This window comes from Pteropus vampyrus, unplaced genomic scaffold (genome assembly GCF_000151845.1).
Source record: "Pteropus vampyrus isolate Shadow unplaced genomic scaffold, Pvam_2.0 Scaffold228, whole genome shotgun sequence".
NCBI classification, from domain to species: Eukaryota; Metazoa; Chordata; class Mammalia; order Chiroptera; family Pteropodidae; genus Pteropus; species Pteropus vampyrus.
In genome coordinates this window covers 655,718-669,833 of record NW_011889009.1, presented here as the reverse complement: position 1 = coordinate 669,833, position 14,116 = coordinate 655,718, and the positions used below count along the sequence as shown (strand labels likewise).

General features: G+C 51.4%; 2 protein-coding genes and 1 pseudogene across 3 annotated transcripts in view; 2 read left to right on the top strand and 1 right to left on the bottom strand.

Moving 5' to 3' along the window:
• VPS35 (VPS35, retromer complex component) overlaps nucleotides 1–1,328 on the top strand; it is a 27,013-nt gene extending 25,685 nt beyond the window's left edge. For both annotated transcript variants that reach the window (XM_011373739.1, XM_011373738.1), the window contains exon 17: nucleotides 850–1,328. In XM_011373739.1, coding sequence (XP_011372041.1) covers nucleotides 850–1,029 — 180 coding nt within the window. In that variant the 3' untranslated portion in view covers nucleotides 1,030–1,328. The remainder of the gene's footprint in view (nucleotides 1–849) is intronic.
• On the bottom strand, nucleotides 189–307 carry LOC111728789 (annotated as a pseudogene).
• A 1,420-nt stretch (nucleotides 1,329–2,748) lies between the features above and the next one.
• SHCBP1 (SHC binding and spindle associated 1) overlaps nucleotides 2,749–14,116 on the top strand; it is a 33,852-nt gene continuing 22,484 nt past the window's right edge. Inside the window, exons 1-9 of the mRNA XM_011373744.2 lie at nucleotides 2,749–2,900; nucleotides 5,549–5,716; nucleotides 5,908–6,023; nucleotides 7,277–7,485; nucleotides 8,244–8,336; nucleotides 11,054–11,287; nucleotides 11,396–11,564; nucleotides 11,840–11,964; nucleotides 13,892–13,896. Of these exons, the coding sequence (XP_011372046.1) occupies nucleotides 2,810–2,900; nucleotides 5,549–5,716; nucleotides 5,908–6,023; nucleotides 7,277–7,485; nucleotides 8,244–8,336; nucleotides 11,054–11,287; nucleotides 11,396–11,564; nucleotides 11,840–11,964; nucleotides 13,892–13,896 (1,210 nt within the window). The 5' untranslated portion in view covers nucleotides 2,749–2,809. The remainder of the gene's footprint in view (nucleotides 2,901–5,548; nucleotides 5,717–5,907; nucleotides 6,024–7,276; nucleotides 7,486–8,243; nucleotides 8,337–11,053; nucleotides 11,288–11,395; nucleotides 11,565–11,839; nucleotides 11,965–13,891; nucleotides 13,897–14,116) is intronic.

Genomic DNA, 14,116 nt, shown 5'->3' with positions numbered 1-14,116 from the left:
CTCTACAAGTGCAGCTTTTTATAGAAATCCTGAACAGATACATCTATTTTTATGAGAAGGAGAATGACGCGGTGAGTGAACTAACGAAGCGTCTCTGGGGCACTGTGCTTCCCTTTCCCGCTCTTAGATTTGATACGTACAGAAGCTTCGCATTCTGACATTTCTTTTTATGATTTTTTTTTTGTTAACACCTACAGCACCTGGTGTTCCTAGGTGGTCTCCCATCCAGGTACTGACCAGGGCTGACTCTGCTTAGCTTCCGAGATCAGACGGGATTGGGCTCGTTCAGGGTGGCATGGCCGTAGGCCTGACATTTTTTTTTGTTTACAAGGGTCAGAGTTGGGAGAACCCATCTACTGGTCTCTCTTTCTCCCAAATCCTTCTGTCTGTGTAGATGCATTTCTAACAAAAGTACTCTTTGTGTGCAAGGAAGTTCTCATCCCTTTTGCTTAGGAGTAGTTTATAAAAATAGGCTCTGTGTTTAAGAGACAAAATAATGTACAAAAGCTGAACAGTGGACCAAATTGTCATCACGTACAGATTTAGAATAATTCCTAAATAAACGACAATCATCCTTTTAGCAGAACGGAGTTGGTCAATATTTGTAGGTTAAATACAATTTCGCTTTTGATCTTCTGGTTCATGACACTGCGTTTTTTATTTTTTCTCGGTAAATAGCCAAAAGTTGTTGGTTAAACCAGGAATCACTTTCTCGCCTTTTTTTTTTTTTTAATAATAATTCTGGGAATCGATGAGAGTAGTGCACGCTCCTCAGAACATTTTTATTGAATTGACCTTTACTTTTCGTAGTACACGCTTGACCGTGAAATTGTGCGTATTTTTTTGTAGGTCACGATTCAGGTTTTGAACCAGCTTATCCAAAAGATTCGAGAAGACCTCCCAAATCTTGAGTCCAGTGAAGAAACAGAGCAGATTAACAAACATTTTCGGAACACGCTGGAGCACCTGCGCTTGAGGCGGGAATCACCAGAATCTGAGGGGCCCATCTACGAAGGTCTCGTCCTTTGAAGGAGGCGGGCTCACCACACTCCCTTCCCTGTGCATCCAGTGAGGGTTCTGCTATCCTAGGTTCTCCTTCCATAGATTGTGCCTTTCAGAAATGCTGAGGTAGGTTTCCCGTTTCTTACCTGCGATGTGTTTTACCCAGCACCTCCGGACGCTCACCTTCAAGACCTTAACAGAGTTATCCACATCGTAAGTGTTCAGGCCTGTCTGATTGCCCCAAGTAGCATGATTGATTTGCGATTTAAAATTCCTATGATCTGTAAAAAAAACACAAAAGAAAAGAAAACAAAAATACTTAAAAACCACTTCTCTCGGCCACTAATGAAACTCTCCTTCCCTTTCTGTTTCGTTTCATTGTTGATTGTGTAATTCTCTTCATTACTTGGGGTACTAACCCGAAAGCGTCTGTCTCTTTGTTCTCTAGTCCAATTCGAGGTTAATTTAGAGGAAAGGGATCCTGTATGTGAAATTCAGCTTGGGCTTTTCCCTAAATGCAAGATGAGGCCATGTATAATATTTTCCCGACAACTAGGCTATATTAATGCATGTTTGAGGATTTTAAAGCGCCATGGTCAAAACCAGAAGCTATATTTTGCATATTTGGACTCGGCCATCCATCAAACCCATGTTGTCTTCTGACATATTTATCAAAATAATTTTGTTCTAAATAGTATAAAATAGAAAATTTGTGATCTATATAATTTATGTATAACCTTCATTATTGTAAATTTAGGGGGAAATGCATCATACAATTATGATTTTTTTTTTTTTTTTTTTGCACCAGTGAGAATAAAGTTGCTATTAACAATTTTGGACTTTCTCCCTTTCATACTTGATTCGTAAGAGGCTCTAGTGCAGTGTGGGCGGAGTGGATGCTTTCCCTGTGACAAGGCTGCGTCGCCGCATCCGCCAGGCTCTAGTCCCCCCTGGCCTTCCGCTCACCTCTGCTGTCCTCGCCTGCCTCAGCTGGAGTCCTGGCCTGGCGGAAGCGGTCAAGGGCGGCCTCTGGATTCTGGCTGGTTTCTACTCCTGGCTGCCACTTCTTACTGCCTCCATTTCCTCGTTTGTAAGATGGGAATAATAGTATTTCTGGTGTTAGGATGGCTTTTGAAGCTTAAATAAGAAAATGCAGGTAAAGCATGCAGGAGGGTGTCTTGCACACCGTACTCAATAAATGTTAGTTATTATTATCGGAGGTCATAGTTGGCTCTGATTAATAAATATAGGCAAAATATTTTACTTACTGAATTTAATTTGACATTCTTTGAAAGTGTCGTGTGTGCCTGTGCAGGTAGTGAATGAAATGGCGGGGAGGGAGAGGTTGACTTCTGATGAAAGGTTGGGAGCCATCTGGGACAACACACTGCCACGGAAGGCATCTGAGAGGTGAAGGGACTGCCCAGTGATACCACCAGTAATGTCAGAAGAAGTCTGGATACTACGGCTTTGACTTCCGGTCGGATGCCTTTTCCGCTACACTCCACTCCCAGGCATGGCTTGTTAGTGTTTTGGAAATCATCCCAAATCACGACCCAATTCAGCTGTGCCTCCGAGCGTCCTAGGGAACGAGAGACCGGGAGCCTGGACGAGAGCGGCGGTCCTCCCGGCCGGCAGGTGGCGCCCAGGCGCTGTGCCCGGGGCGGACGCAGGCTGGCTGGCGGGGCTCGTGCGCGTGCGGCCACGCAAGCTTTGCTGTCATTGGCCCGAGCGCCGCGGCCGCCACCCAATCAGGAGTGCGAGCGTCAGCACATTCCTGGGCTGGCGGCGCCCGCGGAAATTTGAAATGGCTGACGGGTTGCTGGCGGCTGGCGAGCTGGGGTCCGAGGCGATGGGGCCGGGGCCGGAGCGCACGGGCTGGGCGGCCGAGGAGAAAGGTGAGTGCCCGCCGGGCCAGCCCGGGGAGCCGCCTGCGGCGCGGGGCCCGGGTGGCGGTGGCGGCTGCGCGAGTCCCCGACGTCAGAGTCGGGAGGCATCCTGGGCGACTCCGGTTCTCTCCGCCCCGTCTGACCCCGGCGTCCTGGGGTCTGGAGGGCGCTGGACCGGGCCGGGAATTCTCGCCCCGGTGTCCGCATGGGCTTCCGGGGCTCGGGGTTCCGCTGAGTCTCAGAGGTCGGAGGAGGTGGTGACCGCGCTCCCCTTCCCGAGAGAAGGGACAGGAGCTTGGCTGGGGTAGCTGCCCTGAGAGCGGGCGACAGGCCCACAGTCAGGGGAGCGACTTTCAGGAGGGCCTCGGTCTAATCGTGAACTGGCAGGAGTCACTCGGCCTCATTTTTCCCATCGGGAAACCAGCCAGTGGTCCCGCCAGATGGTGCAGAGGGAGTGAAGTCGTGTTTGGAAAGTAAAACTTTCCAAGTGGCTGTAAAGACTTGTGCTGCAGTAAGGTATTCTTTTTAATGTTAAAACACAGGGCGTGAAGTTTATCGTCTTAACAGTTCAGTGATATTAAATTCATTCACATCGTGCAGCCGTCCCCACCATCCATCCCCACCATCCATCCCCATAACTCTTTGCATTTTGTAAACAAACTATTGTGGACAGAACAGGGCTTCTACGGAAAGTAACCGCACAGTGTGATCTGATCAGAAATTCCTAACTGGGCAGGTCCGGGAGGACAGTCACACCCCAGGCACAACTTTGTCTTTCGCAAGCTGTTCCTTGTTTCTGTGCATCTAGGTTTACGCACCTTTGAAATTCCTCTCTCTCACAGTAATCACCCCCAAGAGAGGACACACTCTAACTATCCTGGAATCCAGTCCCCGCCTTGCCTTTTCCCACCTTCCTGTAATCTTTGTATTTCCTCCTTAATTCTAGATGCACAAAGAAGCTGCAAACTGCCATTCTGAGAGGCATTTTTCTCGGTCTGTTTAGATCTTCTAGGTGTATCCTCTGTTTAGCTCAGATCAATTTTTATAAAATTCTTTCCTGGCGTAGATGTTCTTACATTAACACTACCTACTGAACACTTAACTCCCCCAGTCCCCTGGGCACCACAATTATACTTTTTCTGCCTTTATGATTTTTGACTATTGAGTAACTCATCAGTAGAATCACAGTATTTTTCTTCCTGTGAACTGGCTTATTTCACTTAGCATAATGTGCTCAAGGTTCATCCATGTTGTAGCAGAATTTCCTTTTTAAGGCTCAGTGATATTGCACTGTGTGTATAAACCACGTTTTCCTTATCCAGTCCTCCCCCATTGGACACGCGGGTTGCTTCCATGTTTTAGCTGCCGTGAACATGGGTATACAGATATTTCTTGGAGACCCCGCTTTCAGTTCTTTCGGGTGTTACCCGGAAGTGGAATTGCTGGGTCATATGGTAATTCTACTTTTAACGTTTTGAGGAACTTCCATCCTGTTTTCCATAGTGGCTGCACCACTTTACACGCCCACCAACAGTGCCCGAGGGCTCCCTTTTCTCCACATCCTTGCCAAGTCTTGTTTTCTTGATAGTTTTTCTTGTTTTGTTTTTTTTTTTTTGATGGTAGCCACCTAATGTGTGTGAGGTGAAGGTACGATTTCTTTAACAAACATTTATATGCATTAAGTGATGAGTACTGTTGTCATTGACAAATTATTGAATTCTCTGGATTTCCTTGAGGTAGGCACCCTAGTTTCGCCTTCCCCTTATCGGCGAGGACGCCCCGGGAGATGGCGGCACAGCTAGTGAGGTATAGGTGTCCTCAGGCGCATCGGTGTGTGTGAGCAGGGTCCCTTGAGTACGCTTTGGTCGTCTGTGGCGTCAGGTAATTCTGGTGGCCGGAACAGGCGCAGACAAGTGGAAGAAGGAGAAAGTGACGGGCGGGGCAGAAAGACCGCAGGCCACTGCCAGTAACAGCCTCGGACCCCCCCGGGAACCCCGGGAGCGACTGTGCCAGTCCAGGTGCTGTCCTCAGCATTGTCCAGTGGTTGTTTTGTCCATAGAAATGTCGTGTTACACAGAACCGGATGTGCCTCTGGCCGGATCACACCTGATGAAGCATCAGCACATGCAGCCAAGCCTGATGCGATCGGCATTTTCCGATCTTTTCCGCAGACACAGTCGTTAAAATTAGTGAGGAGGAACCTAGTAGCTTTGGCGCAGGAAGCCGTCCATTATCAAGGGGCTCTCGTCTCTGTTTGTGGGGCCACTGGCAGGCTGACGTTGCAGAAAGCAAGAGGAGGCTTCATTCCTTTGGGAAGGAGTGCATTTTAATGCAGCTTTATGGAACTGTTTTGGGGGAAAAAAAAAACGACTGAGATATCGGACCAGGCAGAACTTGGGTGGTTTCCGCGGGACAAAGCCGCGGCCCCCCTCATCTGCCTCGCGCGAGCCCTCACAGGACAGCACGAGCCTAACCTGCGATGGGCTCGCAGTTCTGAGGGTTTTGAAGTCGAACTTGGATTCGGAGATACTTTAAGTAACGCCGGTTCCTTCTGACCACGGTGGAGCTAAGTAGGGCATCATCATACCCGGGTCCTTGTTTGTGTTCTGCCTGGACTTTGGGGCAGCTGGGCCTGCTCACTTCGGTGGTTCTTTCAGGTGTGTTTCAAGATGAAGATTTGTGCGGTGACCGTGGTGACCGTGATAAGCCAGGGACCAGTTTACCCAGTTACGTGCTGGAAGGAAGAACGAATTTCCCAGAAATATTCCAGACGAGGCATCTGTTGTTCTATGAGAGATTCAGAGCCTATCAGGACTACATTCTAGGTGCGTAGGTTTCGCGTTTTGCTTCTTCCATCTTTTTAGTTCACGAGGAGGTTATCGTGTCGCCCAGCTCCCCGGGCTGCCGGTTCTGGGCTCCGGGCAGGTAGGTGTAAGTGGGTTTGTTGACGCGTCTGCTTCAGCAAGCAGACCCACCTCTCGTTGTGTCTAACTCGTTGTGTCTAATTCGTTCGTAGCTGACTGCAAGGCCTCCGAGGTGAGGGAGTTCACAGCCGAGTTCTTGGAGAAGGTCCTCGAACCATCTGGATGGCAGGCGGTCTGGCACACCAACGTGTTCGAGGTGCTGGTTGAGGTAAATTTAATTCTCTCGTTAAGACATTTGTCTCTAGCTAAAAGCTTTTCCTTCTAACTGTTACAGCCTAAGTGCTTATTTTTAATTAAACTTTACGAGCTGGTTGAAAGCAGCGCGTTCTTCACCTCTAATTGCCATGGTGAGCAGAGCGCTCGTGGATTTTAGAGTCTGCGGAGGAGGATGGAGGAGGTTCGGGCACAGGAGTCTTTCGAGAAGGGAAGTGGATTCTAAGCCATCTGAAAAACAGAGGCCTGATCACAAAGTCAGTGGAGCTTCAGTTAATTTTTTACCTTAGTCATAACCCAGTTAGTAGCTCAGGCCAAAAAGGCCTTTTAAAACTGGCCGTGCTTTGCCTGACAGATGCATAGATGTGTGGTTAACCTCTCCATGGCGCGTCCAGTGCAGACAGGAAAAACAGCCGCAGTTTTCAGCTGACCGGGCCTTTTCCGTTAAATCTGCGCTGATCACAGCTGAGAGTGTTTCTCCGTGTCTGTTAACTGGACCCCACAAACCCTGTAGACCTGGAATGTAAAGCCGGGGAGCGCCTGCTCCTCGCTCTGCCCCCGGGAAATGCGCCGGCTTCCGGCCGGGCCCTGGGGTGCCGCTGGCTCCCGCCCCATCTTCGCATCTTCCCTGTGGCTCACGCCTCTCAACCTCAGCGGTGATAGCAACCCCGCACCCCATCCCCCCAAGTCGTGTCTCCAGAAGCCACCAGACTCGATTTCCACAGAGAACCTGCCATCGTGTTGCTTAGAGCCTCCAGCACATTTACCGGGCCGGTGTCCACCCGGTCAGCTCTCTGGCTCCTCATCCTGCCCCTGCCCCTCTCCTCATCTGTCCTCCCCGCTCCCCCCCATTTCCTTCTCTTGGTTCTGGCAGGAAACTCGCCTTTCTGCTTGGCCGGCTGCCCAGCCACTCCCTGTCCCCAGCCCTGCACACCTTCCTGCCCTGGGGCGGCTGCTTCCTCCTCATCCTCACCCTTCTCATCGAGGCCCTGAAGGGACTTGCGCTGACCACCCCTGCTAGCTGTTCTCTGGCACGTCCTTGTCACCGTCTTGTTGGTTGATTGGTTTCCGCGGTCACAGTGTAAACTCCGCTGGGTAAAAGCCAGGCCCGACGCATTGGCCTTTGCATTGTGGAAGGGGGCTCCCCGCCCCGTGTCACGCTTGGAAATGGCCCAGCTCTCCATGGGGTTCACCTGTGCAGGTGGCTTGTGATTTCCAGCTGCTGAGTCACGCTCGTTTACCCTCCAGGTCACGGATGTGGACTTCGCGGCCTTGAAGGCCGTGGTGAGGCTCGCCCGCCCGCACCTGTGCGAGTCCCGAGTGAGCACCGTCACCGTGGAGTGCGTGAGCGAGCTCCTGGAGCTAAAGGGACACCAGCTGCCGCTGCAGGAGCTGTGGGTGGTGTTCGATGACTCCGGAGCCTTCGACCAGACGGCGCTGGCCATCGAGCATGTCAGGTAGGATGAGCAGATGCTGACGACCCCGAGGGCAGAAACTGGGTGCAACGCAGTAATTCTGGTCTGCACGACGCGTGGGTTTGTGGCACGCACGATACTGTTTGCTCCTGCACAGGCCGGAAATTTTCCATAATAAAAAAAATTGTTAAATCGCTTGGAGAGCTTTAACAAACCCGAATCCTGCACCCCTCTCTAGAGATTCTGATTTATTAACCTGGCTGAGGGCCGGGGATAGTTGTTAAAAGCGTCCAGGGGAGTCTGACGTGCAGCCGGGGTTGAGAACTGCATCCTCGGATGTCCCCAGATGCTCTCATCTGTTGCTGTAATGCCACAGGACACCAGCTGGTCCCACATTTATCTCTGCCCTGGCCCTTTCCTGAGCTCTGAGCTCGTAGATCATCTGCACTCGACACCACCCACCTGGAGGTCAGGTGGCCGTCTCGGCCCTGACATAGCGAGAACAGAGCTCTCTGTTTTTAACCCCAAATCTGATTCTCTCCCAGTCTTTTCTGTCTCAGCAAATGGCCCTACCACCCACTCACTCACAGATAGTCAGTAAATAGTTCTAATCAGAAGAGGGTCCCAGCAGAACCAGTGCTGTAGAAAAACTTCTGTAGCCAGTGCAAAGCGGCCTGGCGCGGCCCCCGACTGCCGCGCGCGGCCGAGCCCGGCGTTGGATTGACTCTAGCTCTCCCCCCCGGAACCCTCACGTTTTCGAGCCAGTGGTTGAACCCGAACGGTGCTCATTTCCGTTCCAGGTTTTTCTACCAAAACATTTGGAGGAGTTGGGATGAAGAGGAGGAGGACGAGGACGATTACTTCGTCCGATGTGTGGAACCTCGACTGAGACTGTGAGTGTCACCAGTGACCCTGGCGTGTGGGAGGGCGGCTGTCTGCACTTTAGCCCCACCCGTGTGGCGTGCGGTGTGTGGGTGCCCTCCAGGGCCCGCAGGCAGGAGCGGACCCGCGAAACTCGTGCAGAGAAACCTACTTTCTGCGTTTATAAACTGAGCCTAAAAGCAGAGTTCAAGAACATCTAACAGCTCAATGTTTTGTAAATCTGAATAAAACTTGAGCTAATGTTTAAAAAAAACCTTTGTTAGATTCAAAGACAATTATTTGACAAACAGTGAAATCGACTGAATGATAGAAGACTTTTTCTGCTTTAAGTTTTTAAAGAGTATGTGGCTTTCAGTTCCTACGGTAAAGCATCAGTCTAAACTAATAGGTTTATCTCAGGTGGTTTTGTCAAGTTTTTGTCCTCAAATAAGATTTGACAAATAGATGGAAATACTAAATAGTTCGTGTTGGCGAATAAAAATTTCCGAAACACCAAAACACATTCTTCTTCTAATTTATCATATTTTGGTAGGAAAAACTCTCCTACGGAAATACCCCTAATCAGCCCTTCAACCCAAACAGTTGTTCCCCGCTTTGTGCGACGTGGCCCTCCTTCCAGCAGATGGCGCTCCAGCACCAGGCGGTTTTCCACCGTGTTTGTCACAGCCGCCCTCCCCCGCACCGAGAATACAGCAGAGCCTGCACTCCAAGCAGAGGAGCGTTCATGGAAGGCAGGGGTTTGGTTACGTGCGATAAGGCAGTGACCCTGTACACTTTCGTGGAACCCTGTTTGATTTAGTAAGTTTCTCTTGGTTTAGGTAGTAAGTGATAAGTAAAAAATAGGTGAAAAGTCGGGTTAACGGCTCTGCCTGGTTCAGAATTCCGCATGGCTGATTTCACTCTTCGTACACTGGCTGTGGTTTCGGTTTTTCCACCGTGCATTTCCTGTCTTCCTGTCATGTATTCAGTGATATAATTTCAATCAGCCTGCATGGTTTCCAGTTTCGATGCACCTGCTCTCAAGAGCAGTGACCGGTTGCGACCGAAGCGAAATGCGATGGTAGCCGAACACCACGTGCATCTGGCAGATTTGATCTTTGCCTGGAAAAACCGGTGTTCGGGTCTGGCAGCCTTGCACGTGCAGGCAAGGAGTGACTTACATACACACCTCGTACGTCACTGGCAGGTGGGAAAGTGTGAGGGAGGCACGTTGTCAGCTACGGAGGAGGAAGTGGAATGTTCTCGAATGTAGGCCGACTTCAGAAAGGGCCCTCCCTGGGCCGAGGCTGGGTAGAGCTGTCAGCAGGCGGGGCTCCCAGGGAGGCAGCCGGTGCTGGGCTGATGCCGCACTGCACGGCAGATGCCCTTCCTTCCTCATGAAAGCCCTCGGCTTCAAGGCTCATGGCTGAGACACAGAGGTCGCTTCGCAGCTTCCAGATCACGGGCTGTTGCACTAACGAGAAGAAATAAGCTGGTTGGCTTGGGTGTGGGAGACGCTAAGACACTCATTTTAAGATCTGAGTCTTGAGCTTCACGTAATGGACTCGATCTGGCAGTCAGTGGTCCGGATCTTGATTTCCTGTTTGCAAAGTAGATTTCTAGAATATCTTTAAATGGCTGTGGATGAACCCAAACCGGCAACACCCTCGCTTTTCAAGCTTCACTTAATTCATTTGCTTAAACAGCAGAAAAACAATGTATTTTTTATTTGTTTTAAATACCGTTTGAATGTTCACTGAAATTTGACGTCGATTTGTTTAGGATGTGGCTCTGTTTTTTCCCCTCATCTTATTCAGAGCGTGACCAAGTTTAAGACACATCATCTGAGGGAGTAGCTCTCAACCCTGGCTGTCGTTAAGGTCCCCAGGGAACTTCGGAAAAAACCCCTCTCCGGAGACAGGTTGAATTGGTCGGGTGGGCACCTGAACGTCAGTACTTTTCAAAGCTCGCTCGTGATTCTTGTGCAGCCAAGGCTGAGGTGCTCTGGCCTAAGGCACATGTAAGACAGTAGACTTTAAACTGAGAAATAAAGCCGTTATTTTAAAACTTCAGGTAATGGCAGCCATATTGCAGTTTATTTTCAGATCCATTAATTTTGCATTCGTAAACTCGGTTATACACTCAGAGTATTGCATCTAGAAATACTTTCTGTTCTGTCTGTATGCTCGAGAGGGTATATAAATCAGCAGTAAATTTTAAGTGCCAAAAAGGTTGTCCAATGCAGATTACTCTGTTTTAATCACGCTTTAGTTTCTTCTCAGAATCTCAAAAGGTTTATGTTTTAGAAATACTCTCATACTCTTCCTGAGGGAGTAGTGTGCCATAGTGCTTTAAATGTGACAAAGGACTAGGTCACCTGAACTGCTTCTGATGCGGGTTTTCTGTCAATGTGGGACTCTTAAACACTCTCATGAAACTCCCCTCCTATCCCTGTCCCCCGATCGCCCCCCGCAACCCACTTAAGATTTCGGGTCTAATACATGGGGAAATAATTCCTTATTTAAGAATGATCACAAACTGCAGTGCGAACGTTCAGTGTTTCTACGGCACCAAGGCTCGGATCTAAGGGAAAAAAACAGCAACTTCTCAGAAGCCAAGTCCACGACCTTCACGCGGTGGTGCCTGGAATGCCCAGCGGCCCGACCTGGAGCAGAGCGCCCGGCACGGCCAGGACAGCTGCCCGGGCCTGGGAGGCGGGCGGGGCCTTCAGCTGCCTTTCACCTCGCAGGCACTATGACATCCTCGAGGACCGCGTCCCGTCGGGCCTCGTGGTCGACTACCACAGCCTGCTGTCTCAGTGCGAGGAGAGCTACAGGAAGTTCTCGAACCTGAGGAGCAGTTTGTCGAGCTGCCGCGCGGACACGGAGCAGGAGAACATCTCCATGGTGGAGGGGCTGAAGCTGTATTCCGAGATCGAGCAGCTGAAACAGAAGCTGAAGCTCATCGAGAACCCTTTGCTGAGGTCGGTGCATCTCCGTCCTGCGCCGGCGCGTCCCCGTCCTCAGCCGGTCGGCGGCCCTTCTGACCCGCCGTCTTACTGAGAGCCGATCGGCCTGTCGGTTTCTTTAAGGTACGTGTTTGGTTATCAGAAGAATTCCAACATCCAAGCAAAGGGCGTCCGAGCAAATGGCCAGAAGGTCACGCACGTGGTCTCCCCCGCCATGATGACCGGTCTGCTGCAGTCTCTGCTCAGGGACAGGCTTTGTCAGGAGCCTTGTGAGGAAGAAACTGAAATTCAGGTGGGAGGCGTTTCCTGCTCCGCATGGCTTTTTTCCTCCTGATTGACCCCAGGGCTTCCCGAATGCTGCAGGGGGGCCACAGGGCACCCCAGGGCGGGTTTTCTGTGACATGGGGAACAGTACCGGCACTGCCTTTGGTCACTGCCCCGCCTGCACCGGCCTGAGGCGGCGGCACAGGAGATGCTTACTCCCCACGGTGAGCCGGGAGGGCGCCTGGAGGAACCCCCCGGTTGCTCTCGGGGGGTGCGTATTCTCCGTGTGGTGGTGTTTTCTAGTTCCACAGTGACCCGCTGTCTGCTGTCAATGCCTGCTTCGAAGGCGACACTGTCATTGTCTGTCCTGGCCGCTACATGGTCCCTGGCGCGTTCTCCATTGCCGACTCCATTGAGCTGGAAGGTGAGTGTGGAAGGTCACAGACCCGAACCCTCATGCGTGACACGCTTCAGAAAGCACCAGACCCCACCCGCCTGGGGCACGGGCTCGGCGGTCGAGCGACTGTGAGGGGTGGCTCTGTGGCACTGTGTGTGCTGGGAAGACGAGCACCCAGGGACAAAGGGCATTAGGGAGAAGCGTAGCCGCCAGGTTGTGGGTGGTTCCTGGAAAGGAAACCTCGTTTCCAGAATAAAAAATATTCCCGGCAACGTATGTTTAAAGCTTAGTGTTTTTTTAGTCTGTTGCTTACTCTTATTTCATAAGGGTTGCAAATATATTGGTGCATGGTTTCTTGCTCTAAATTTGAATTATTTTTGTGAGAGGTATAGGTCCAACTTGAAATTGGACCAAAAATCTTACCTAATTTTTTTAAAAGCTCGCTGATTGTCACAAAAAATTTTGAATCTTGACCAGAGTTTACTTTTGAGAACATGAATGTTGAAAGATTCTATTAAAAATAACTTTTTTGCAGTTATAATCTCCTTGTGCGTTTAGAGCAGGGGTCCCCAACCCCTGGGCTGCAAAACGGTACCGGTCCGAGGCCTGTCAGGAGCCGGGCCGCACAGCAGGAGGTGAGCGGAGGGCCGGCGAGCCAAGCTCCATCTGCTTTTGCAGCCGCCCCCCAGCGCCGGCATCACCGCCTCGGCTCCGCCGCAGGTCATCAGGCACTAGATGCTCACAGGAGCACCGGTCCCTGGTGCCACAGAGGTTGGGGACCGCTGCTTTAGACTGTTTCCTAGGTTTAAGTTACTTTCCAGTCATTCATCTTGGTCCCATATTTTTCCACAATGTGTCAAATTCGGATGCACCTGTTCAACTATTTATCAAAAGCTCTTCAAGTCAGCATAAAGCTGGTCGTGCAGAAATCATGTGTCATTCTGGGGCTCGCGCAGCTGTTCGCAAACTGCTTAAACTGCTCTCCATCTTCATCTTGTCAGGATTCCTTAATGGGGGGGGCGGGAGTGGGCGTCCCGCTGTCCCCTGGGCGGGGGGGAGGCCGGAAGTGGGCGTCCCGCTGTCCCCTGGCACACCGCCCCGCTCCCTCCTCTGTTTCGTGTGCATATTTTTTGTTCGTCTCCTCTCTGACATTTGACGTGTAACAGAGGTGAGCGTGTAAATAACACATCTGCAGAACAAATCACTGCAACAGAAACACTTGGTTCTTTACGTCGTGGAGGCAGCATCTACGTTATGGACTGCGTGGTGGGTTGGTGAGGAGGTAGTAATGTAGCTGCCCCGGGCGGCGTCAATGACCGTTAGAATCCTGGGAGTCAATGTGCAGACGCCAGCTTTGCTCACGGGGCATCCCCGGGACTGTGGAGCCGGGCGGTCGGTCTGTGTGGGTCGCGGGGTGCCTGCCACTTCTGGTTCCTGGGGGCGGTCGGCGCCTGTCCCACAGCTGGCCTGGCCTCTGGCAGCCACCGTCACGGGGGGCATGCTGCGTGGCCGCGAGGTGCAGGGTCTTCACAGTGCGCGTAGTAGGGTTCTTCCCCATTTAGACCTTTTATTCTCAGGCGAGGGTTTTCCATTTTAAACGGCTCAGAGTGCCCGACTTGTTTATATAATCGTCAGTTTTTCTCAATACAGCAAATCCTTTTCTATTTTCCATTTTCCTGATGATACAAAATAGTGGTTATCGTGGGAAATGTGCAGGACAGGCAGACACGTGAAAGGAATCAAGGAAAAGCCGCCCCTAACGCAGCCCTCAGGCCCCAGCGGGCCGTGTGCGAGTGCCCTGCGCCCCTCCTGGGGGACCAGCACCCCCCCCAGGCGGGTCTGCTCCTCCCGGGGGCTGGGGGGACCACCCCGAGCACGGCCCGCTTGGCCCGGGCCCGGCTCTCCCGCACGCGAGCAGCGGCACCTTCGCTGGGCTGCCTCCTCCCGGCCGGTCCGAGCGGCCGTGTTTTGCGACGCGGTCGGGCGAGGGGCTGGTTTTGGATTCTCCCCTTGTCAGGAAGCCGTTTGGGGGCTCGGCCCCCATCGCCGGTTTGACTGAGACGCGTAAAGAGTCAGCGTTTTTCAGTGGACCTATTTTCCTAATAGCTAAAACGGTTTTAAGTTCGTTTTTCAGATTTCAAGTCAATCTGTTTAGGCGAGTATTAAATGAGATAATCTCGAGA